We start from the raw sequence: 23,951 nt of genomic DNA, 5'->3' as shown, positions 1-23,951 counted from the left end.
ATAAAAGAGTAACCACTTTCACGCTCTATCTCTTTGCACTGCTGCCTGCTCCCAGAGTACTAAGAACTATGTGAGAAACATTATTTAGTTTATCTGTGTGTTGTCTGTCTTCATCTAGATTGTGAGCGACTTGAGAGCAAGGACCGTGTCTTTTTCTTCACAACTGTATCCCTAGTACCTAGAACACTGCCTGGCCATGGTTCATGCCCAGTAAATATTTGCTCAATGAAGTAGTTAGTTCATAAATAACCTGAACAGTGTGATAGACTTTTACTTTTATTTTTTCCCTTAAAACAGGTTCATTAATACATTAAAAATATTGCTTAAAACACTAGTTTCTAAATCTGGCTGTGTATCAGAATTACTTGGATGCTTTATAAACTATAGATTCTCCTTGACTGAGGAAATTATGTTTTAATTGTGAGTTAGTAGCAGTTTGGGGTAGCAGTTGGAGATGGAGGCTTGTAGACTCGATCCTGAGTCCGTAAGCTAATATTTTTTGTCTGTGTCCATAAGCAAAAAGCTTGCACGCTAAGCTGTCCTCTGCAACCCTTACGTATTAAGCGATGTGCGGGTTAGAAGGTGGGAAGGACGCCTGGCACGGTGGAGCGTGCAGCGTGGCCTCATAACACTGACCCTAAATCAGGACAGTGAAAAGAAACTTCAGCTGGGGAAAGAAGGTGTACTGAGGAGGAGGAAGACATATCGGTTCAAGTTGATGAATTCCCAGAATTAGGTATTTTGATTCAGTAGAAATTCTTTGAATCCTTAGGTGTTGGTTCGCATGGCCAAAAAGAAAGAATAACTTTGGAGCAGGTTTGTAGAGGGAGGAAAAAGAGAAAACTTTTTGAGGGGAGGACTTAGTGTAGGGATCCAAGAGCATTACCTGAACGTATGGTACAGCTGTACAAATGGAAAGAAGTTATCGTTTGGGAACAATTTAATTATGATCATGTCACAGGTGGCCCTGGGACTAAGGATGGGTGTGTGTGTTTATAGGGAACCTCAGCCTGTGTATGCTTTCTCCCACATACGTTCCTCACTGTGGGTGTCATGAAATTCTTGTCAGTATAGGTCAGGGGTTGACAAACTTTTTCTTCTCTAAATGGGCAGACAGTAAATATTTTAGGCTTTGTGAACCATATGGTCTCTCTTGCAGCTACTCAACTCTGCCGTAATAATGTGAAAGTGGCACATAAGCAAATGAACATGACTTGTGTTCCCATAAAACTTTCTTTACAAAAGTACACAGCAGACCAGACTTGGCCTGTGGGCCATAGTTTGCTGATACGTTCTGTAGGTTAACAAAACACCTTTTTCATGATTTGAAAAAGTATAAAAATTTTTAAAACAACTTTTGATTTGGGAATTAAGGGAATACACACTAAGAACATTAAGAACGTAAGTTTACTTAAGTACTTTAAAAACTGATATAATTGATTTTACTCATGTGACTTTCTACTCCCTTAGAGTATATTTTAAATCCATGTACTTTAATATTTGAATCCAGGGTTTTTTTTTTTTTCTTTGTTGGTTGTTTAGTTTAATTGGGCGAAGAGGTTGATACTAATTCAGTCTTCACATTCATAAATGACTGTATGTAAGTGTAGGCTTATGTGCGTGCACACACGTTCTTTATACACGTGTATATACATGCATATGTCTGGGTACATATTTAATTAGTATTTCTAAAGCTTATATACATAACTGAGTCAATTTTGCAAGTGAACTTAATTGAGAACAACTCAAAGAAATTTAAAATATATAACAGAAATTAGTGAATTGTAAAACTTAAAATTTTACTGTAAAATCCATATTTTATTAACTAAATGATTTGAATTTTTATTTTTCAATTAAGATTTTTTAAATTATTGTTTTAAGTCCTGATCAATAAATGTCCTTCGACAGTTTCTGTTCATCCATCTGTAAGTTAACGTTTTCTGTGCTTTAACTTATTTAGTGGGATATCTATGTAATGTTAGTGCTGGAAATAGAGCCAGGATTCTTCAAAATCATGTTTTCATTGTCTGTAAGTTAGACACCACTCATTTAGTAATGATAAGTTATGATTATCTTTGTACTCTTTATACATCACAAAAGTATCGGGTGGTTTTTGAAAGGCATGGACCAGGATGCTGGGTGTTTTCCCTTAAGATTATGGATCATCTCAATCTATGGTCACTGAACGGCCAATGAATATTTTTGACTGATAGGTAATGAAAGCGAGAGGGGCCGTATTTTAATGACCATGTTTGTCCCTGTTTCAAGGCAGGTGTCTATATACCATTGATTTAATACCGTGACACCAAAAATTAGGAAACATTTACATAAAAGAATACATCCATGCCAACATACATAGCATTTCAGCTTATAGGTGGTATTAGCATAGATTTGTGAAGCATAGTCATTATAATTTTTCTGTAGATAGCAAAGCGTGTGCTTCCCTTTTCTACCCAGAATGTGACCATTAAGACCACTTTTCTTTATCTTTTGTATCCCGCAGAGATCTCTATCAAAATGTTGTCCAAATAGTGGAGATCTAGTAAATACTAATTTGAGTTTCAACACAGAAAATGGTTATTTAATTTTAAATGTGTTAATAAATTCTTAAAGTTGTGCCTACTCACCAATATGTTAACCAATTAATATGTTAACCAATATATTAACATTGGTAAAAATAAATTTGTAACTTTTTTTTTTTTACTACAACATTGTGTAACTCTATGAATGATCGAATTTGAATCACAAAATTACTGCACCATTTACTTCCTAAGTCCAAGCAGAAAGTATCAGGGAAATTTTTTTTTTTTTTTTTTTTTTTTTTAGATACAATATATGCAAACAAAATAAATGTTTCAAGTATGTGTTTAGGTAGATATATACTTAGGGGGGCAATCACGTAAAATATTAAGAACAGGTTATGATTCTGTTAGGTCTTTTCAGTCCTAGTGGTTAAAACTTAAGAAATGATTAATGCCTCTAATAAGGGTAAAGCCTGTTACATTACGTAAGAGGGCATTGAGCGTCCAAAAGAAAGGGAGCAGTTATTTTTCCTCTCTCAAGTTCAAGTTATTATAAGTCCTGGGTCAAGGACTGTCACAAGTGTGCTAACCACTCTACCATTTAAGTTGGAGATGACTTGAAAGCGTAGCATTTCTCTGAAACCTTTGGATAGTCCTGTTTGCTTTGTAATGGTAAATTTTAGATAAATAGTGAAATGTGGATGGTTTTATGAATTGTTTCTTGTTCAGATGAGAGATCTCCAGCTGCTCAGTATGTAGACCTTTTGTTGAACCCTGAGCGTTACACTGGCTATAAAGGGTCCTCTGCGTGGAGAGTGTGGAACAGCATCTACGAAGAAAACTGTTTCAAGTAACTGGAGGGGGTAGGGGAAGGAGGAGGATTGACTAGAGGGAGGGTGGAAGAAGGGGAATACTTGTTTCTCTTGAAAAAAATGACATCAAAATGTCAAACCATTTTACGTTTGAGTTTTGTATTTTCTTTTTCAGGCCTCGATCTGTTTATCGTCCTTTAAATCCTCTGGCACCCAGCCGAGGTGGGTTTTTGGTACATTTTCATGCTTTTAGAAATTGTTTACAAGATACCTTTGTAATTATATGTTGAGAAAATTTTCAACTATTTTATATTTTTGCTTAATTTGAATGATCAAAAGTATAAGATTAGTTCATAGTTAGGTCTCAAGATTTCCACGTTTTATATAATTACTGTCATTTATTGACTGCCTGATATGTGCCAGGCCCTAAACTAGGAGCTATATACAAAATAAATTAGAATATATGAGCAATCCATATATATTAGAGGTTCCTGGGGAACTGGTAAAAATCTGAATGCCCAGGCCCTGTCCCATACCAGTTGTCACAGTCTTTGGAATTCGGACCCAGGCGTTGGTTTTTTTTTAAGCTCTCCAGATGATTCCAGTATGCAGCCACTTTCAGAACCAGTGGCTCATAGCGTGCTTCTCCAACTTCAATACGCATACACATCGCCTAGGAGCCTTGTTAAATGCAGGTTCTGATTCTGTAAGTCGTGGGTGGGACTCCCAGGTGATGCCCAAGTGCTGATGGATGCACGGCACTCCGATTCAGAAGGCGGCAGAGAAGTACCAGAAAGTTAGGTTGCCACTTTGCCACGTCAGGCTGTTGAGCGCTTGAAATGTGGCTGGTGTGAAACGAAATTTTACATTTTATGTCGTTTTAGTTCATTTCAATTTAAAAACTGAAGCAGTATAAAATATTTTTGCCATTAAAGAGAACCTGATTGTTTTGGTAGAACTACTTTAACCCTTGCATCACAAAACAACTTGTTGATGTACTGCAGTGCATGTATACCTTTTACTTTTTAAAATGTGGATATTAGAAAACATTACAAATTTTTATTAGAAAAAAATTTTAATTACATACATGGCTGTTGTTATAGTTCTACGGGACAGCATTGTCATACATAGTTGGAGGTTATTCAATATAAAATTATTAGGCATATCCTCAATCGATTCTCAACGAGGACTCAAAGCCTGGGAGCAGCCCTGTGATTGACGTGCCATTCTAATGCTTTCTTTAGACCAGGATTGATTTAGGAGCTTGAATTTCCTGGTCTAGAGTCATCTCTTTAGGCATTTCTCGGAACCGGAGAGACTTAGGACGTTTGAATGAATGGGCTGCTCTCAGATGTGCGCTCACAGTATGGCTGATAGTCTTCCCAAATTCATCCTGAAACGGCTTGGGCAAGATAATCGGGGTGTGAAGAAGGTGTGCATGGCTTCTTACCCTTTGCCTCTTTTACTACTTTTACCTCATAACTTTTCCATTTTCAACTTAAATGTTTTTATTATACAAGATGTTATAAAAATTGAAACAATGCAAAAGTTACATAAAGTAAAAAGGGAACGCTTCCCCCACCCCTACCTGCCCCCACACACTTTTTCTTTTCCGTAGTACAGAGTTTGGAAGGTATCCTTTCAGACCTTTTCTATGATCACTTACTCTTTTTTTTTTTTTTTTTAACATCTTTTTTTGGCTGTGCTGGGTCATCGTTACTGTGCGTGGGCTTTCTCTAGTTGTGGCGAATGGGGGCTACTGTTCGTTGCGGTGCGCGGGCTTCTCACTGTGGTGGCCTCTCGTTGCGGAGCACGGGCTCTAGGCGTGCAGGCTTCAGTAGTTGTGGCTCGCGGGTTCTAGAGCGCAGGCTCAGTAGTTGTGGCGCACGGGCTTTGTTGCTCCGCGGCATGTGGGATCTTCCCGACCAGGGCTCGAACCCGTGTCCCCTGCATTGGCAGGTGGATTCCTAACCACTGCGTCACTAGGGAAGACCTTTTTTTTTAACATCTTTATTGGAGTATAATTGCTTTACAATGTTGTGTTAGTTTCTACTGTATAACAAAGTGAATCATCTATACGTATACTATATCTCCCCATATCCCCTCCCTCTTGCGTCTCCCTCCCACCCTCCCTATCCCACCCCTCTAGGTGGTCACAGAGCACGGAGCTGATCTCCCTGTGCTATGCGGTTGCTTCCCACTAGCTATCTGTTTTACATTTGGTAGTGTATATATGTCCAGGCTACTCTCTCACTTCGTCCCAGCTTACCCTTCCCCCTCCCCATGGCCTCAAGTCCATTCTCTACTTCTGCGTCTTTATTCCTGTCCTGCCCCTGGGACAGGACCTTTTTTTTTTCTTTTAGATTCCATATATATGGATCACTTACTCTTAAAGCAGAAAATATAATTGTTCATTTAATAAAAGCATCAAATCCTAAGAAATACTTCACTTCCAATGTTATGATAAACTAGAGACATGAGGCTGTAGGAAAGGTGAAGAGAGGAAGGAAAGTGAATAGAGAAAAGGATAGAGGGAGGAAAGAGGAGCAGAGAAAAAACAAGTGTAGAAGAGGGAGACAAAAGACTAGGTAAGGGAGAGAAGGGGTCCTGGGTGATAAGTGGGTACCCCAGGAAGTAATGCAGTAGCTCTCGCTAATGCTGTTTATATGCTTTCTCCACTGAAACTGCCAATTGTTGATTAATGGCTGTTTACTATTTTTTTTTGAATTTTTGAATTTTATTTTTTTATACAGCAGGTTCTTATTAGTCATCCATTTTATACACATCAGTGTATGCATGTCAATCCCAATCTCCCAATTCATCATACCACCACCACCACCCGCCGCTGATTTCCCCCCTTCGTGTCCATATGTTTGTTCTCTACATCTGTGTCTCACTTTCTGCCCTGCAAACCCGTTCATCTGTACCGTTTTTCTAGGTTCCACATATATGCATTAATATACGATATTTGTTTTTCTCTTTCTGACTTACTTCACTCTGTATGACAGTCTCTAGATCCATCCACGTCTCTACAAATGACCCAATTTCGTTCCTTTTTATGGCTGAGTAATATTCCATTGTATATATGTACCACAACTTCTTTATCCATTCGTCTGTCGACGGGCATTTAGGTTGCTTCCATGACCTGGCTATTGTAAATAGTGCTGCAGTGAACATTGGGGTGCATGTCTCTTTTTGAATTATGGTTTTCTCTGGGTATATGCCGAGTAGTGAGATTGCTGGGTCATATGGTGATTCTATTTTTAGTTTTCTAGGGAACCTCCATACTGTTCTCCATAGTGGCTGTATCAATTTACATTCCCACCAACAGTGCAAGAGGGTTCCCTTTTCTCCACACCCTCTCCAGCATTTGTTGTTTCTAGATTTTCTGATGATGCCCATTCTAACTGGTGTGAGGTGATACCTCATTGTAGTTTTGATTTGCATTTCTCTAATAATTAGTGATGTTGAGCAGCTTTAATGTGCTTCTTGGCCATCAGTATGTCTTCTTTGGAGAAATGTCTATTTAGGTCTTCTGCCCATTTTTGGATTGGGTTGTTTGTTTTTTTAATATCGAGCTGCATGAGCTGTTTATATATTTTGGAGATTAATCCTTTGTCCGTTGATTCGTTTGCAAATATTTTCTCCCATTCTGAGGGTTGTCTTTTCCTCTTGTTTATGGTTTCCTTTGCTGTGCAGAAGGTTTTAAGTTTCATTAGGTCCCATTTCTTTATTTTTGTTTTTATTTCCATTACTCTAGGAGGTGGATCAAAAAAGATCTTGCTGTGATTTTCGTCGAAGAGTGTTCTTCCTATGTTTTCCTCTAAGAGTTTTATAGTGTCCGGTCTTACATTTAGGTCTCTAATCCATTTTGAGTTTATTTTTGTGTGTGGTGTTAGGGAGTGTTCTAATTTCATTCTTTTACATGTAGCTGTCCAGTTTTCCCAGCACCACTTATTGAAGAGACTGTCTTTTCTCCATTGTATATCCTTGCCTCCTTTGTCATAGATTAGTTGACCATAGGTGCGTGGGTTTATCTCTGGGCTTTCTATCTTGTTCCATTGATCTATGTTTCTGTTTTTGTGCTGGTGCCATATTGTCTTGATTACTGTAGCTTTGTAGTATAGTCTGAAGTCAGGGAGTCTGATTCCTCCAGCTCCGTTTTTTTCCCTCAAGACTGCTTGGGCTATTCGGGGTCTTCTGTGTCTCCATACAAATTTTGAGATTTTTTGTTCTAGTTCTGTAAAAAATGCCATTGGTAATTTGATAGGGATTGCATTGAATCTGTAGATAGCTTTGGGTAGTATAGTCATTTTCACAACATTGATTCTTCCAATCCAAGAACATGGTATATCTCTCCATCTGTTGGTATCATCTTTAATTTCTTTCATCAGTGTCTTATAGTTTTCTGCCTACAGGTCTTTTGTCTCCTTAGGTAGGTTTATTCCTAGGTATTTTGTTCTTTTTGTTGCAGTGGTAAATGGGAGTGTTTCCTTAATTTCCCTTTCAGATTTTTCATCATTAGCATATAGGAATGCAAGAGATTTCTGTGCATTAATTTTGTATCCTGCAACTTTACCAAATTCATTGATTAGCTCTAGTAGTTTTCTGGTGGCATCTTTAGTATTCTCTATGTATAGTATCATGTCATCTGCAAACAGTGACAGTTTTACTTCTTCTTTTCCAATTTGTATTCCTTTTATTTCTTTTTCTTCTCTGATTGCCGTGGCTAGGACTTCCAAAACTATGTTGAATAATAGTAGTGAGAGTGGACCTCCTTGTCTTGTTCCTGATCTTAGAGGAAATGCTTTCAGGTTTTCACCATTGAGAATGATGTTTACTGTGGGTTTGTCATATATGGCCTTTATTATGTTGAGATAGGTTCCCTCTATGCTCACTTTCTGGAGAGTTTTTATCATAAAAGGGTGTTGAATTTTGTCAAAAGCTTTTTCTGCATCTATTGAGATGATCATATGGTTTTTATTCTTCAGTGTGTTAATGTGGTGTATCACATTGATTGATTTGCGTATATTGAAGAATCCTTGCATCCCTGGGATAAATCCCACTTGATCAAGGTGTATGATCCTTTTAATGTGTTGTTGGATTCTGTTATTTTTGTTGAGGATTTTTGCATCTATATTCATCAGTGATATTGGTCTGTAATTTTCTTTTTTTGTAGTATCTTTGTCTGGTTTTGGTATCAGGGTGATGGTGGCCTCATAGAATGAGTTTGGGAGTGTTCCTTCCTCTGCAATTCTTTGGAAGAGTTTGAGAAGGATGGGTGTTAGCTCTTCTCTAAATGTCTGATAGAATTCGCCTGTGAAGCCATCTGCTCCTGGACTTTTGTTTGTTGGAAGATTTTTAATCACAGTTTCAATTTTATTACTTGTGATTGGTCTGTTCATATTTTCTGTTTCTTCCTGGTTCAGTCTTGGAACGTTATACCTTTCTAAGAATTTGTGCATTTCTTCCAGGTTGTCCATTTTATTGGCATAGAGTTGCTTGCAGTAGTCTCTTAGGATGCTTTGTATTTCTGCAGTGTCTGTTGTAACTTCTCCTTTTTCATTTCTAATTTTATTGATTTGAGTCCTCTCCCTCTTTTTCTTGATGAGTCTGGCTAATGGTTTATCAATTTTGTTTATCTTCTCAAAGAACCAGCTTTTAGTTTTATTGATCTTTGCTATTGTTTTCTTTGTTTCTATTTCATTTATTTCTGCTCTGATCTTTATGATTTCTTTCCTTCTGCTAACTTTGGGTTTTGTTTGTTCTTCTTTCTGTAGTTCCTTTAGGTGTAAGGTTAGATTGTTTATTGGAGATTTTTCTTGTTTCTTCAGGTAGGCTTGTATAGCTATAAACTTCCCTCTTAGAACTGCTTTTGCTGCATCCCGTAGGTTTTGGATCATTGTGTTTTCATTGTCGTTTGTCTCTAGGTATTTTTTTATTTCCTCTTTGATTTCTTCAGTGATCTCTTGGTTATTTAGTAACATATTGTTTAACCTCCATGTGTTTGTGTTTTTTACGTTTTTTTTTCCCTGTAATTCATTTCTAATCTCATAGCGTTGTGGTCAGAAGAGACGCTTGATATGATATCAATTTTCTTAAATTTACTGAGGCTTGATTTGTGACCCAAGATGTGATCTATCCTGGAGAATGTTCCGTGCGCACTTGAGAAGAAAGTGTAATCTACTGTTTTTGGATGGAATGTCCTATAAATATCAATTAAATCTATCTGGTCTATTGTGACATTTAAAGCTTGTGTTTCCTTATTAATTTTCTATCTGGATGATCTGTCCATTGGTGTAAGTGAGGTGTTAAAGTCCCCCAGTATTATTGTGTTACTGTTGATTTCCTCTTTTAGAGCTGTTAGCAGTTGCCTTATGTATTGAGGTGCTCCTATGTTGGGTGCATAAATATTTACAATTGTTATATCTTCTTCTTGGATTGATCCCTTGATCATTATGTAGTGTCCTTCCTTATCTCTTGTAACATTCTTTATTTTAAAGTCTATTTTATCTGAGTATTGCTACTCCAGCTTTCTTTTGATTTCTATTTGCATGGAATATCTTTTTCTATCCCCTCACTTTCAGTCTGTATGTGTCCCTAGGTCTGAAGTGGGTCTCTTGTAGACAGCATGTATATGGGTCTTGTTTTTGTATCCATTCAGCAAGCCTGTGTCTTTTGGTTGGAGCATTTAATCCATTCACGTTTAAGGTAATTATTGATATGTATGTTCCTAGTACCATTTTCTTAATTGTTTTGGGTTTGTTTTTGTAGGTCCTTTTCTTCTCTGTGTTTCCCACTTAGAGAAGTTCCTTTAGCATTTGTTGTAGAGCTGGTTTGGTGGTTAATATTCTTAACTGTGTTTCTTCCACACTATTCCTGGCTTCCACAGCTAGCTTTCCAACAGCTTTTTTCCAAAAATGAAATTTTCTGTCAGAATTCCACCTGTAAAGCTAATCAAGACAAGGCTGCTGTGGAGCCTGAAAGCCCAGCCTTCTGGCCTCTTCCCCACGTCTAGGCAGCCCCATAGCCCCTGCGGGGATGCTTGCACTGACTAGAGTTTGGGAAGTGCTTTTATTAAGGTGAATATGTGCTGAGGAGCAGTAACTTAAAAAAGAAAAGTACTCCAGTCTGGAAACACATGTTCAGAGAGTTGTGTGCATAATGATTAAAGGAGTGACTGTATATTTGTTAATTATTGAAACTAGTGGTCTTTATGATTGTTTAGTTACTCTCTGATACTATTTATTGCATAAATCATATGTGAAAATCTTGTACTCTTTGGCCTATATTCTGATTAAGAAGTGTTATTTGCAGGGTAACTACACACTGAGCAAGGCTCATGGTATAATTAATAGTTTAACACATAGTAAGTTTTAATCCCATAAATAAATAGGATTGGAATCTGAACTGTGTAAGACATTTTCTAAAATCCTGTCTATTATTTCTCTTTTAGGAGAAGATGATGGTAAGTTAAAAGTCTCATTTTATGTTTGCTTCAAATGTAGAAGAAATGCCTTTAATGATCAAAATTTGATTTTTTCCTGTTTTTAATTCAAAAGAAAGTATCCTTTTTTTTTTTTTTTTTCCAGAAAATAGCTACCAATCAATGGTGACCAAAAAGATAAGAGTGTTTTTTATAATTTAAAGTTACCCTATGTTAGGGACTTCCCTGGTGGCACAGTGGTTAAGAATCTGCTTGCCAGTGCAGGGGACACGATCCCTGGTCCGCAAAGATCCCACATGCCACGGAGCAACTAAGCCCGCACCACAACTACTGAGCCTGTGCTCTAGAGCCCATGAGGCACAACTACTGAAGCCTGCGTGCCTGGAGCCCGTGCTCCACAACAAGAGAAGCCACCACAATGAGAAGCCCGTGCACTGCAGTGAAGAGTAGCCCCCGCTCGCTGCAACTAGAGAAAGCCCGTGCACAGCAACCAAGACCCAACACAGTCAAAAATAAATAAATAAATTTATTTTAAAAAATAAATAAAGTTACCCTATGTGTCAAGGGCACTGTAATGGGCATTGTAAACGATAGAAAGATGTATAAAACATGCCTTCCCTCTAGGAGCTAAAAATATGTATAGTAGGGAATGATAAGCACTGTACATAAGTGATAATAAAGAAGTATTACATACATAGTACAACAGTAGGTGGTGTAGCTCTTCAGAGGTAGAACAGATCCTGCCTCACTGGGAAAATTTACTGGAGGAGGTGGTGTTTGAGATGGACTTGAATGATGGACTGATTTAAAGCCAGTAGAATTGGATAGTGTGTGCTACTTGGATGACAACATGGACTAAGGGGTTGAGAAAGGAAAAACAAGGCATGTTTGGGGAGAGTAGGAAAGACTTCATATACGGGGTAATTTAAAATTAGAAAGATGAGTAGAGGCCAGATTATTGAGGACCTTAGGAGCTAGACTTTTCCTGTTAGCAGTTGGGGCTTTTTGAGTAAACAAGTGAGATAATGAATGATGTTTTGTGTAAGAGTATCATCTAAGTTAGAGTATGTTGAATGAATGGTTCTCTAGGAAGATGTTTGTGTTGTTTTGCTAAGGGTGAAGACTCTCAGGAGGCAAAGTAATTCCCCACCATCTAATTTATCCCCTAGACTCCTTGCTCAGCTCACCTATGTGTTGAGTTTTTATCATCATGCTTTGCTTTTCGCAATTAAAATAAAATAAGGATGAGTAAATTAGGAAGTATATTAACTGTTTTTATTGACTGCCATTTTTCTTTTCATTCAGAACAATATTGGGCTAGAAATAGTTCTTTTAGCATAGTACACAAGGAAGGCCCCTTCATATTCTGGTCGTTAACTTTTCTGAAGAATTATTTTGAAAATTAGGGAACTTTTTTATTATCTCTTAAAACTTAGTAGTTTTAGATAATTGAGGAAATATACTTAGGTTTATTGCTCAGGAAAAATGGAATTAATTTGATTTTCATATTAATTATAATTCACTTTTTTCCTGGAAGTTTTGAATAATGCTATGGTTATCATCAAAAGCAAATTTAAGATTGTTTCTCCTCATACTTATGGATATTTAAGCCTTCAAGTGAATAAGGTTTACATAATATTTTGACTGGAAGTTTTCTCAAAAACTTTATAAGTCAAAATGTCATTTGTAAGAACTTCTTCCCAAAACTACTTCAGTTACTTTTGGACTTTATTTTCTAGAACCATATGCCTGTTTTTCCATTACACATGAGCAGTGGACATATTCCTTAATCTGTCATGAGAAATATTTTATAGACTAAATTTATTCTTATTTATGAATGACCATTTAAACATTTTAACCCAATTCTGTGTGTGTGTATAATTTTGATTGTTTTTGTTTTGTTTTTTAGGAGAATCGTTCTACACGTGGCTAGAAGGTAAACTTAATGTCTGCATTTTAAATTTATTGGCATCTTGCAAAAAATGAATTGATTTATTTAATATATATTTGTAAGTTTTAGGATTCATTAAATCTTGACAGTGTTTGAAAGAAAATAGCATGTTTTAGGTTATTGTAGTTTAGGATAAAATTATTTGAAAATTTTGAGGCTATTGGTCAGCTAAAAACCAGTGTTATGGAAATATATAGGGCAGATGCAGTCATCAGGGTTCCAGAACTGGTTCCCAGTCTTATTTCCATTCTGTATGTAATACTCACCCAAACTACTTTTCTAGTAACCACTATGCAAGTCTGTTTTTTTAAGTAGAGGCATTCTTTTTGGAAGGAAGTACTTTTTTTTATATATGAAATTAAGGGAAGATGAATTTGAATTCAGAAGGTTTTAAACATGTTTACACATGTAGTCTAAACTTGTCTAACTAAAGGATAAAGTAATATAGATCCCAATATATCAGATACGTTCGCATTCTTATATTTTCTAGTGTTGAAGTTATGAAACATTATTAATGGAAAGCTGAAACATTCTAGGATTTTAACAACTTTGGTTAATAACTGGATATATGATGCTTTTCAAAAATTTAGCAAATTGCCATTAATTTATGAAACCAAAAGTTCAAATATATTAATGAAAGATAAGCAAGTTGAATGACACTGGAAAATGGATATTTCATAGCCATAACCTTATAGGAACTCTGCTGAGTTAAACTAAGCACTTAATTCCATTTTATCTTTGTTAATCAGTCGTGTTAACTTATGAATGTGATTTCTCTTTATTTTTTAATGAATTTTTTTGGGTTTTTTTTTTTTTTTTTTTTTTTTTTTGGCTGTGTTGGGCCTTCGTTGCTGCACACGGGCTTTCTCTAGTTGCGGTGAGCAGGGGCTACTCTTCGTTGCGGTGCATAGGCTTCTCATTGCGGTGGCTTCTCTTGTGGAGCACGGGCTCTAGGCACGCGGGCTTCAGTAGTTGTGGCACGCAGGCTCAGTATCTGTGGTTCGCAAGCTCTAGAGCGCAGGCTCAGTAGTTGTGGCACATGGGCTTAGTTGCTCCGTGACATGTGGGATTTTCCCAGACCAGGGATCGAACCTGTGTCCCCCGCATTGGCAGGCAGATTCTTATCTACTGCGCCACCAGGGAAGCCCAATGAACTATTTTTGATGTGCAAATACTGCTAGGAATTATATTGATAAATGGCCAGTGTGGGAAGAGATGATCATCTTTGTTTAATTAGCTTTATTTTAAGAGCACAAATTGTGAAAAGTAGTATTTAGGTTAAAAGAGGTGGTCAGAGACTCTGCATATTGATAATGGAGGATGAGAATGGAATTTATGGGCAGTATCGGATTCTAGGGTATACTATATCAACCACTCTCCTAGTATCCTATTGATGGGAGTCCCTGAATACTGATAGATGGTCCAGTGAGCACTCCTATTTATAGGCAACTGGCTCAACTTTTCTGAGATTGAGTTTCCTGATCTGGGGCACGAGAGTGGCACTAGCCATCCAGCTTACCTACACTGTGAGTGTAGATGACGCCTGTGAAAACTGCTTTGAAAATCACTAAGCAATGTACAAATGCCAGATAACAGTGTTACAGTGTATCTAGCCCTTTTGTGAGAGAAAAAGTTATATATTGGTGTCCTGTAATTCAGTTGATGAAAATGAATTTGAATGAAATTAAATCCAAAAGAGGAAGAGGAGAACCACTTTCTAAATTGAATAGTTGGATTTGCCAGGCATTAGGGCTGGCAGCAGACCGCAGGCGGGGAGCACCTCTCCAGCACTTTCTGCTAAGAGTGTTGTGTGTCTTCCTGGTGCATTCACTTGGCTCATCTTTTATTATTAAGATTTTGCTTGAAGTTACCGAATTTTCACAGTTTACAGGAGTACATATCTACTCCTTCCTTCCCTCTTACCACCCATCCCCTTTTAGGTAAGGGGCTTTGTGGGCTTTGCAAATTAGAATTCCCTCCTAGTTTTCATGTTCTCATTTTTAGGCATATGAATTCTCATGAGCTTTGCTTTGCCTATTTTCCCTTCTCTTGTCTTTAGATATTTTACTGCTTAGAGAAGTAGGTTGGAAGGAAGAGAAAGTGAACTTCAAATCTGATCATTTTGGTACTTGATAACAGATTTGATTAAAAGTTTTACTAGAGAAGTTAATACCTAATGTTTTATCAAAGTTATTCTTATTGTTTATATCCGTTGTTACCATAAACATTCAAATTTGGCCATATACTTTTACGAAGAAGCCACAAAATAGAACTGAATTTCTACCTTTTGGTCTCTATCCATGATGATGAGAATATTCTAGGAAGAATTCTGAATTAGGGAATGAGATCTCAAAATAATTATTTTTTCCTATTAGAAGCTACTTGCTTCAGAGCCATCTATGGTAGAACATAAAGGGAGAGTAAGTTGAAGATCTAAAAGATCCTGAAAGGATGCAAAGTAAGCCACATACATACTCTTAACATTTTTAAAATCCTTCAGCATATAAATGAGATTATTTCTTAGTTTCCACTGTTGAAGCCCATTTTTCCCCATAGGGAGAGTAAAAAAACCAAAAAGCAAGAAAGACAAAAACAAACTCTGTTGGGTGGTAGGAAAGGGGAAAAGCTAATTGTTCTGCGTCTAGTGTGGATTCTTAAAACTTTTTGCATTTTTATTTATTTTTAAATTTTTCTATAAAGAATATTTTCTAAAAATGTTTCTCTTTTTTCACTGTGGTAAAATATACACAGTATAAAATTTACCTTCTTAAGCATTTCAAAATTTATTTAATAGCATTAAGTTCATTCACAATGTGTATTACTCTTATAATAAGAGAAAATATTTTTAAATGGAGGCTGGGGTTGGATAGGATGGCGAAATTATCTTGACCTCTGTTTTGAGCAAAAGCCTGTGTGGCTTAAGAAGGCTACATAAAATAAATTTCCATCATATTCCTGAACTCCATCTTGATATGGTTTTTCCAAGTTTTGGCTCCTTACCTGTGGAACCTACAGTTAAGTAGAATTAGAGAATTCCAGGGCAAAGGATTAGTAAGACACACTAAAGAATCTGGAGGAAGGAGAAAAATAGAATTCAGTCTATTCTTCCTCCACTAACAAGTAGGTTGAAATAAAGAACATCTATAGGGAAGGGAAAAGGAGAAACAGCTGTGGTTACACCAAAGCAGTGACTTTATATCTGCTTTAGTTTAGCCTAAACCACAAAAAATCTGTGCTGTTGCCTTCTGGGTAACATGAGGACTTTTCCAAGTGCATCCATAGTGTTTGGACCTCCAGTAGCCCAGACATTTGTATCTTATTCTGCACTAAGTTATCATACTCAGTTAACTCCATTCTGAAGTCAGAATCTTATTTTATCTTCTAGTGACAGTATCTCAATCTAATTATTTTATATTAGTCCTTGATTTGTTTTTTTTTTTTTTTTTTTTTTTTTTTTTTTTTTTTAGAATTTTTTTTAAGGCATTGTTTACTTTGTTTATTTATTTATTTTTGGCTGTGTTGGGTCTTCGTTTCTCTGCGAGGGCTTTCTCTAGTTGTGGCAAGCGGGGGCCACTCTTCATCGCGGTGCGCGGGCCTCTCACCATCGCGGCCCCTCCCGTTGCGGGGCACAGGCTCCAGACGCGCAGGCTCAGTAATTGTGGCTCACGGGCCTAGTTGCTCCGTGGCATGTGGGATCTTCCCAGACCAGGGCTCGAACCCGTGTGCCCTGCATTGGCAAGCAGATTCTCAACCACTGCGCCACCAGGGAAGCCCCCTTGATTTGTTTTTAATGTCCTCAAATCTTAACTTTAAATATAAGCCCGTGTACCTAATCCTCTTGATTCAGTATTTTTGTTATCTAAATGGATGTGATTTCTTTTTCACTATTTTTCTGAATAGGTTTGTGTTTGGAGAAAAGAGTCTTCTATAAGCTTATATCGGGACTTCATGCTAGTATCAATTTACATCTATGCGCAAATTATCTTTTGGAAGGTAATCAGATTTTTTTCTATTAGTATAAAAATTGTTGGGGAAAAATACATATTCTCTATAGAGCAAAAATCCTGTTTATTAAGAGTGTATAATATATTTCTCTTTCTCTTTAGAAACCTGGGGTAAACCTACCTGGGGACCTAATATGAAAGAATTTAAACGCCGCTTCGACCCTGTGGAAACCAAGGGAGAAGGCCCAAGAAGGCTAAAGAATCTGTACTTTTTATATTTAATTGAGCTTCGAGCTTTATCAAAGGTGGCCCCGTACTTTGAGCGCTCAATTGTCGATCTTTACACTGGAAATGTAAAAGAGGATGCTGACACAAAAACCCTCCTACTGAATATCTTTCAAGATACAAAGTAAGAATTGAATTGTCAGTGATCTGAAATTCTCCACTCTGTAGGTGATTGAGGTAGTTCTTGAAATATTGATACAACAAAAACTGACTCCTGAAAGTTAGTTAGGAAAAGGGAGAATTAGAACTGAGAAGGAAAGTGTTCCATAGAATGGCAGCATTTTAAAAGTATTTCTAAAAATGTTGACTGAAAAGCGTATGTAAAGCTTTGTTGCATAAACTTTCACACTTGAGAATAGGCTGTATTTTTAAATATAACTTTAAATTTTATGTAGTACCAAAATTTAATGCTACTTTAATGTTCTTTCTACCAATTTTGTATTCTTCCAGTTGCTACTTAAATTCAGATGGTAATATGTGCTAGCATAAGGATAGATTACCTAAGATGACATTAGCCTTACGTTCTACAATATAACCTTAAAAAAAAAATCCTGGGTGTATAAAACTGCACTTTACTGATTGTTAAAAATGAGCACAGAGGAGAGTTGGGTTAAGAAATGTCTAAGGTAAATTATGCATTAAATTTTTTAAAATGTTTTAAAATGTTTAGAGTTTTGTACATTTTTTCACACAAATTGTTTTTAGTTAATTTTTTAGGTTATTTTTGTCACGTAATTTCTTCAAAACATTACGCTCTCATAAATTACAAAGCCCTCTTTATCTTGCTTTACTCTTTGATTGAATAGTTTAAACTGTTTGCCACCTTCCCACATTACCAAACCTTACACATGAGTAAATTCTGAATTTTAAATATTTGTAGGGATAGAAAATTCTACCAGAGCTTGAATTTTCCATCTGTAGCTTATAATATTTTCATTTCATCAGGTCCTTTCCCATGCACTTTGACGAGAAATCCATGTTTGCAGGTGACAAAAAGGGGGCCAAATCGTTAAAGGTAAAAAGTTCTTGACCGGGGGACCGGGTGGGGAACAGTTTACTGGTTGTGTTTTAATCCTGTTCATCTAAACTTTCTTTTCCAGTTCTCCATCTTGTTGGTCTGATTGGATTTTACTATAAATGATACAAAAAGCTCTTTCTCAATTCCTTTCTCCTTTCTAGTTTGCCCAACTGCTTAGTGAATCCTCAGTCATACCTCTTATGACACCTTTGTAAATGTCTTCTCAAAAGGCATCATTTTGAAAGTTTTCTTTCTTTTCTTTCATTTTCTTATTGCTGTTTTGATGCGTCTTAAAAAAAATCATGCACTGTTAGCCACTTTGAAGGCAGTAAATAGTATATTTTCTAATGTTTATTTTACAAAATGTTACAGTTTTGAAACTATTATGTTTTTGTCCTAATGGACTAACATATAAGGCAAAAATTACCTGTTGACCTGTGATGTCAGAAGGAGACTATATTTTAGGAACATTATGCAACTTCATGTTACAAGCACTTGGTTCTCATTTGCTTACAGTAATTAAGGAATACACTGTACCCTTACAGTGTTCATAAAAGTATTTGAAATTGATTGGCAAATAGTCTTCTACCACAGCTCCACAATTTTTTTTTTTTAATATTAATTAATTAATTAATTTATTTTGGCTGTGTTGGGTCTTCGTTTCTGTGCGAGGGCTTTCTCTAGTTGCAGCAAGTGGGGGCCACTCCTCATCGCAGTGCGCGGGCCTCTCACTGTCTCGGCCTCTCCTGTTGCGGAGCACAGGCTCCAGACGCGCGGGCTCAGTAATTGTGGCTCATGGGCCCAGCTGCTCCACGGCATGTGGGATCTTCCCAGACCAGGGCTCGAACCCGTATCCCCTGCTTTGGCAGGCAGATTCTCAACCACTGCGCCACCAGGGAAACCCCACAATTTTTTATATGCGATTCTGAAATCCAAAAAGCTCCAAAAACTGGAACATTTTTCTTATGTTTGGTACAAATTAATTTGTTAGCAAAACCTAACCTGAACTGGTGTAAGGATATTTGTAGTGTTTTTTAAAAAATTCTGCTTTGTATGAATATTCTTACATTTTGTTGCAAAAACAATCATGTATTTGATTACAGAGTGTTGCCATACACTCTGGTGGGGTGTTTCATAATATATAGTGTATGTACTACATTACTAAAATCTCAAAACTTCTGAATTCTGAAACACATTTGGCCCCGAGATGTTTTAGATGTGGATATGCTGCAAGAATGAATACATTAGTAAGGGTTCCTTGGTATTTCTGAAATGAAGTAATTTAGCCACAACTATATTTTAGTTTTGGAAGGTTGTTTTGTTTTATGGTTGTTTTAGAGGTACATTAGTATTACAGTATTTAACATAATGCTAATTCATTTTTGTAATGCTTCCTATTTTCTTAGTGTTTATACAAATATTATACTTCTGATCAAGACAACTATAATTACGTATCTTTTTATAGATGAGGAAGGTAAGACTGAGAACAGAGTAAGGTTTCACAGCTAGCTTTCAAGTTATAAAATGCTGGAAATTTGGTTTCCTATTTTTCAAAGGTGTAGAAAGGAGAATATAAGTCCGTTTTTCCATCTGCTCCAAAGAACATGAATTACATGAGAATGGAGAGCAAAGGAGTTTTTGTGTTCTATTTATGTTGTCTTTCTTTTGGCCAAGGTATTGATTCCTCCAAACGCTTTAAGTTTTCAGGTGACTCACTCCAGCTCTTTGCAATAAACTGTTTACCTCGGTGCAATAAAATGATTTTTATTTTCTATGTTTGCCCTGTGAAAAAGATGAGGGAACTTTCTCTTAGCTAGTTTTGTCCTCAGAGAAGGTGAGACTCACCTTAGAGTCACAGAAACCCATGCACAGATGCCCATCTAACTGTGTGGGAAACTAATACAGCAAAAGTCAAGGATCCAGTAAGCAAGCATCCCTGGAGAAGTTGCCTTAGCAAATGTGGGGGACTGTGAGATCACAGACCCCTTGTATAGCCCTGTGATCATCGGTGCTGATGGAGTACATGCTATAAACATGGTGTGGTCCTAAGGAGGGAGATGGACACTGATTATTGTTCTAGGACCAGCTTTCTGATTTAGACTCACACAAAGCAATGCATCAAAAATAAATGAAACATAATATAGATGTATTCACCACTGGTTGTACACAGATATCAAATGGAAGCAGCAGTTAAGCTCCTTCAAAGTAAAAACCGTGTATTATTTACTTTGGTGTCCCCTGTAGGGTACGTGTTGGTGCTTTGCGTGGAGTGGCCCCTGAATCAAAAGTTTGTTGAATTAATATGTAGAATGAATTTTATAAACTGTCATTAATGTTAGCTGTTTTATGTGCCATGTTGTGCTATACAAATTCAAATACTTCTCTTCTTCATTGTTGAAAAACACAACTCATTCATTAATAAGCTTCAAAACTTTTTATTATAATTCAGACAAGTGCAGTTTAATTTTAAATGTCTAATTAGAATGAACATATTTTCTGCTTGTTAGGAGGAATTCCGGTTACATTTCAAGAATATCTCCCGTATAATGGACTGTGTTGGATGTGACAAATGCAGGTTATGGGGGAAATTACAGGTTTGTGTGTTGTCTTCTGTTTTGAAACTATTACTAACCTTAAGTTTCTCCACTGAGAAGTTGAAAGTTTTTATTTACTAAAATGTCCTCATTGTTCATTGAATTAGAGATCCAAAGTGTGGTTTTTCTGTTTTATTTATAAAAACAATTAATATTAGACTCTGTGTTATATGTGTATGTATTAGGATGTTTTTCCTATTATTGTAGGTTAATGATTTTAGGTTTATTGTATCTGTTTCTGTAGGTACAATCTCAGATTCATTTTTGAAGTTGCTGGTTACAAATAGAGTGTATTGGTATTTTATATACCTATATAAAAGGTAAAATATAATTATATAAGAAATTTAATTATCAAATTTTGGTCACTGAATTTGTATCAATGATCAAAAGAAGGAGGCCCCCTAGTCACAAAATAGGAAAGTTCTGCCCAGCAGGCCCATTTCCCTAAATATTTCAGTGTAAAAAGGATTGTGTGATTATTTTCTCTTACCTTTTTACAAAGATGATATTAAGTCATAGAAAGTCAAGAGACAGAATTTTTTTAATGGAGGATACAATGAAATCAGATTTTTCTTTTTCTCTGTCGCTAATAATTGAGAAATTATTAAGTGTAGGTATCACTATACCTATAAACTTATGCTGATTTCTAAGTTTTGAATTGCTATGGGCTGTAAAGAATGCTTTCAAAGTTACATATTGAACATTGTAATCCTAATGTGATATTGTCTACATTAAAAAAAAAAAGGCATTTTAGTAATTTGGAATAGTAGGATATGTATCCAAAAAGTGTTAAACTATTCAGATTTCCTTAACAGCTTAGATAAATTTATCATATGCATAATCTGTGAGGAAGTAGAAACTGTATTTTACATAGTTGAACATTTTCGTGAAAAGTTCAGTTCATATGAATTTCCTGACTTCTCATCACAGTGACTGAGTATTCCTTTAAACCTTTATAGCAGTTATTATTATATGAATTTAATTGAAAGTTTATCACTATTTTCTTTAGACTCAGGGTTTAGGAACTGCCCTGAAGATATTATTCTCAGAAAAAGAAATCCAAAAGCTTCCAGAGAACAGCCCATCTAAAGGCTTCCAACTCACTCGACAGGAAATAGTTGCTCTTTTAAATGCTTTTGGAAGGTAAGAACTGTTTTCATAGTGAAGACTTTTGATTCCCCTGCTGGTTTCAACAAACTGCAAAGATCATCTTCTTTGCTAAAGTAGTCTGTTTTGTTTTGTTTCATTGACAAAGAGGGAGCATTATTGTCATATAGCATCGCACCTGCACTCACAAGCCAGTTTCTCTACAGGTTACAGGAAAAAGTAATAGTTTCAAATTGCCAGCATTTCCCAGTTTGCCTTCTCAATTTTGTGGGGAAATATTCTCCTAATAAAATTCTCTTTAGCTGGTTTTAACTTGTTCAAGTACAATAGCAGGAGTAAGGAGAGTTTGGCTCAGAAGGTGAGGAAAGAAAAAGACATTAAACCTTTCAGCTGCTCTGTGTCTTAATCTGAGGAGGCATTTTTCTTTCACTCATTTTTCCCCCATTGTTTTCTGTGTACATACATACAGTTTGCTTTTTGTTTATACCACAGATGGTTTCAAAAATAATTTGAATTTGCCTATAGAGATACATGCAGTACCAACTAAGTGAAGAATACAGAAGAGAAGGAAAAGAATCAGAGAAACTCAGAGAAAACAATACTATACTGCCCTGGGAAAAAAGGCAAAGTCAAATCAAGGAAGAATTAAAAAAATAATAATAAATAAAGAACAAAGTAATACAGAGATTCTTATGTTTTCTTAACATGCATTTTTAAGTTAAAAAGAGGCAGTTAAATTAAAAATAAATTAATTGCCCCTTCCCCATCTTAATAGCAAAGATTTCATTTGTTGCTCCCCTGTATTTAAAGATGACCATGTAGGTTGAGATTTCAAACACAAGATAGACATAGAATGTCCACTGGTAATTGGTATTTCATGAAAAATTCAGTCCACCCACTTATGAGGCCTGTAGTAAGATAAAATAGGAGAAGCTGAATTAAATTTAAATTATTTGAAATTTAAATGAAACAAGATTTTAATCAATTTAAACACTTTTAATTGAAGATAGTTGATGTACAGTATTATATGTTACAGGTGTACAGTATAGTGATTCACAGTTTTTAAAGGTTATACTCCTTTTATAGTTATTATAAAATGTTGGCTATATCCCCTGTGTTGTACAATGTATCCTTGTAGCTTATTTTATACATAGTAGTTTGTACCTCTTAACCCCCCTACCCCTATGTTGCCTGTCCCCAGTGGTAACCACTAGTTCTCTATATCTGGGAATCTGCTTCTTAAAACATATTTAAATCTAAATAAAATTAAATTGAGAAAGAAGCAGATGTTAACTTCCTCAAAATTTCTCTGTGTCTCACAAGGAATTATTCACAAATGCAACCCTTCCAGCTCAGTTCTCTAGCTAGAGCCTGCTATTACCTTTTATTGCTCTCTAGAGAGTACTGGACTCAGAATCAGGTCCTAGTGTTCTGGAATCCTGGCCCTGCCATTTACTGGCAGCATGAGCTCAGGTACATCACTCCTTTCTCCCAGCTTGTTTCCTTTCTCTGTATAATGAAGAGGAGTAAAAACCTTTCTCACAGAGTTAACATGAAGATAAAAGAGGTCCTGTGTGACACTTTTAAATCACAAGATGCTACCTGAAGTCCATGGCAATGGTGGGCGTGGGGATGGTGATTTACAAACACCATTGGGTGTTTAGTGCCCTAATATTTTCAGTACTTAAAAAATTGTCTTATTGTTTTTATGGCTAGACTAGATGTGAGAAACCTTTCTTTTCTTAAGGGTAATGACACTCAGGGTGGGATGGTTACACAAACAAGGTACAGCCTAATTTAATCTCCCTTTTCCTCCCCACGGAAAACAAATAGCAGCCATCTGCTTTTAAAATCTCTTTTAAAATATTCATCTTTCTTTCCCCCTAATTATTAAAGTAATTCATGGTCATTATAGAAAATCTGGAAAAACATGTGAAAGTGTAATTTAGAAAATAAATTTTAAAATCGCTCATATCCCTACCACCTAGGACGATTTCAACATTTGGCGTATTTTTAATGTGTATTTTCCCACTACTTATGTGTAAAAAATTTACGTACGTGTGTGTGTGTGTGTGTGTGTACATATTTACAGAGTTGAAACCATACATTTTGTATGCTTTCTTATCCTGTTTTACTTGGCATTACATTGGAATCATTTCCCAATATTTTTAAAATTTTTTTCATAAGTTATTTTTTTCTTTTTTATTGAGGTATAATTGACATACAGCATTGTATTAGTTTCAGGTGTCCAACGTCATGACTCAATATTTG

General features: G+C 36.2%; 1 protein-coding gene across 4 annotated transcripts in view; it reads left to right on the top strand.

The window, feature by feature from the left end:
• Positions 1-23,951, top strand: part of ERO1B (endoplasmic reticulum oxidoreductase 1 beta) — a 65,516-nt gene that overhangs the window by 36,271 nt on the left and 5,294 nt on the right. For 2 of the 4 annotated variants that reach the window (XM_059899556.1, XM_059899557.1), the window contains exons 7-15: positions 3,252-3,372; positions 3,510-3,556; positions 10,791-10,802; positions 12,691-12,717; positions 16,633-16,725; positions 16,839-17,085; positions 17,907-17,976; positions 20,487-20,573; positions 21,583-21,716. In XM_059899556.1, the coding sequence (XP_059755539.1) occupies positions 3,252-3,372; positions 3,510-3,556; positions 10,791-10,802; positions 12,691-12,717; positions 16,633-16,725; positions 16,839-17,085; positions 17,907-17,976; positions 20,487-20,573; positions 21,583-21,716 (838 nt within the window). The remainder of the gene's footprint in view (positions 1-3,251; positions 3,373-3,509; positions 3,557-10,790; positions 10,803-12,690; positions 12,718-16,632; positions 16,726-16,838; positions 17,086-17,906; positions 17,977-20,486; positions 20,574-21,582; positions 21,717-23,951) is intronic. The other 2 variants (XM_059899558.1, XM_059899559.1) reach the window with 2 other exon arrangements.

The sequence above is a fragment of the Balaenoptera ricei genome, chromosome 16 (assembly GCF_028023285.1).
Source record: "Balaenoptera ricei isolate mBalRic1 chromosome 16, mBalRic1.hap2, whole genome shotgun sequence".
NCBI lineage: Eukaryota > Metazoa > Chordata > Mammalia > Artiodactyla > Balaenopteridae > Balaenoptera > Balaenoptera ricei.
This window is presented reverse-complemented; position numbering and strand designations above follow the sequence as displayed.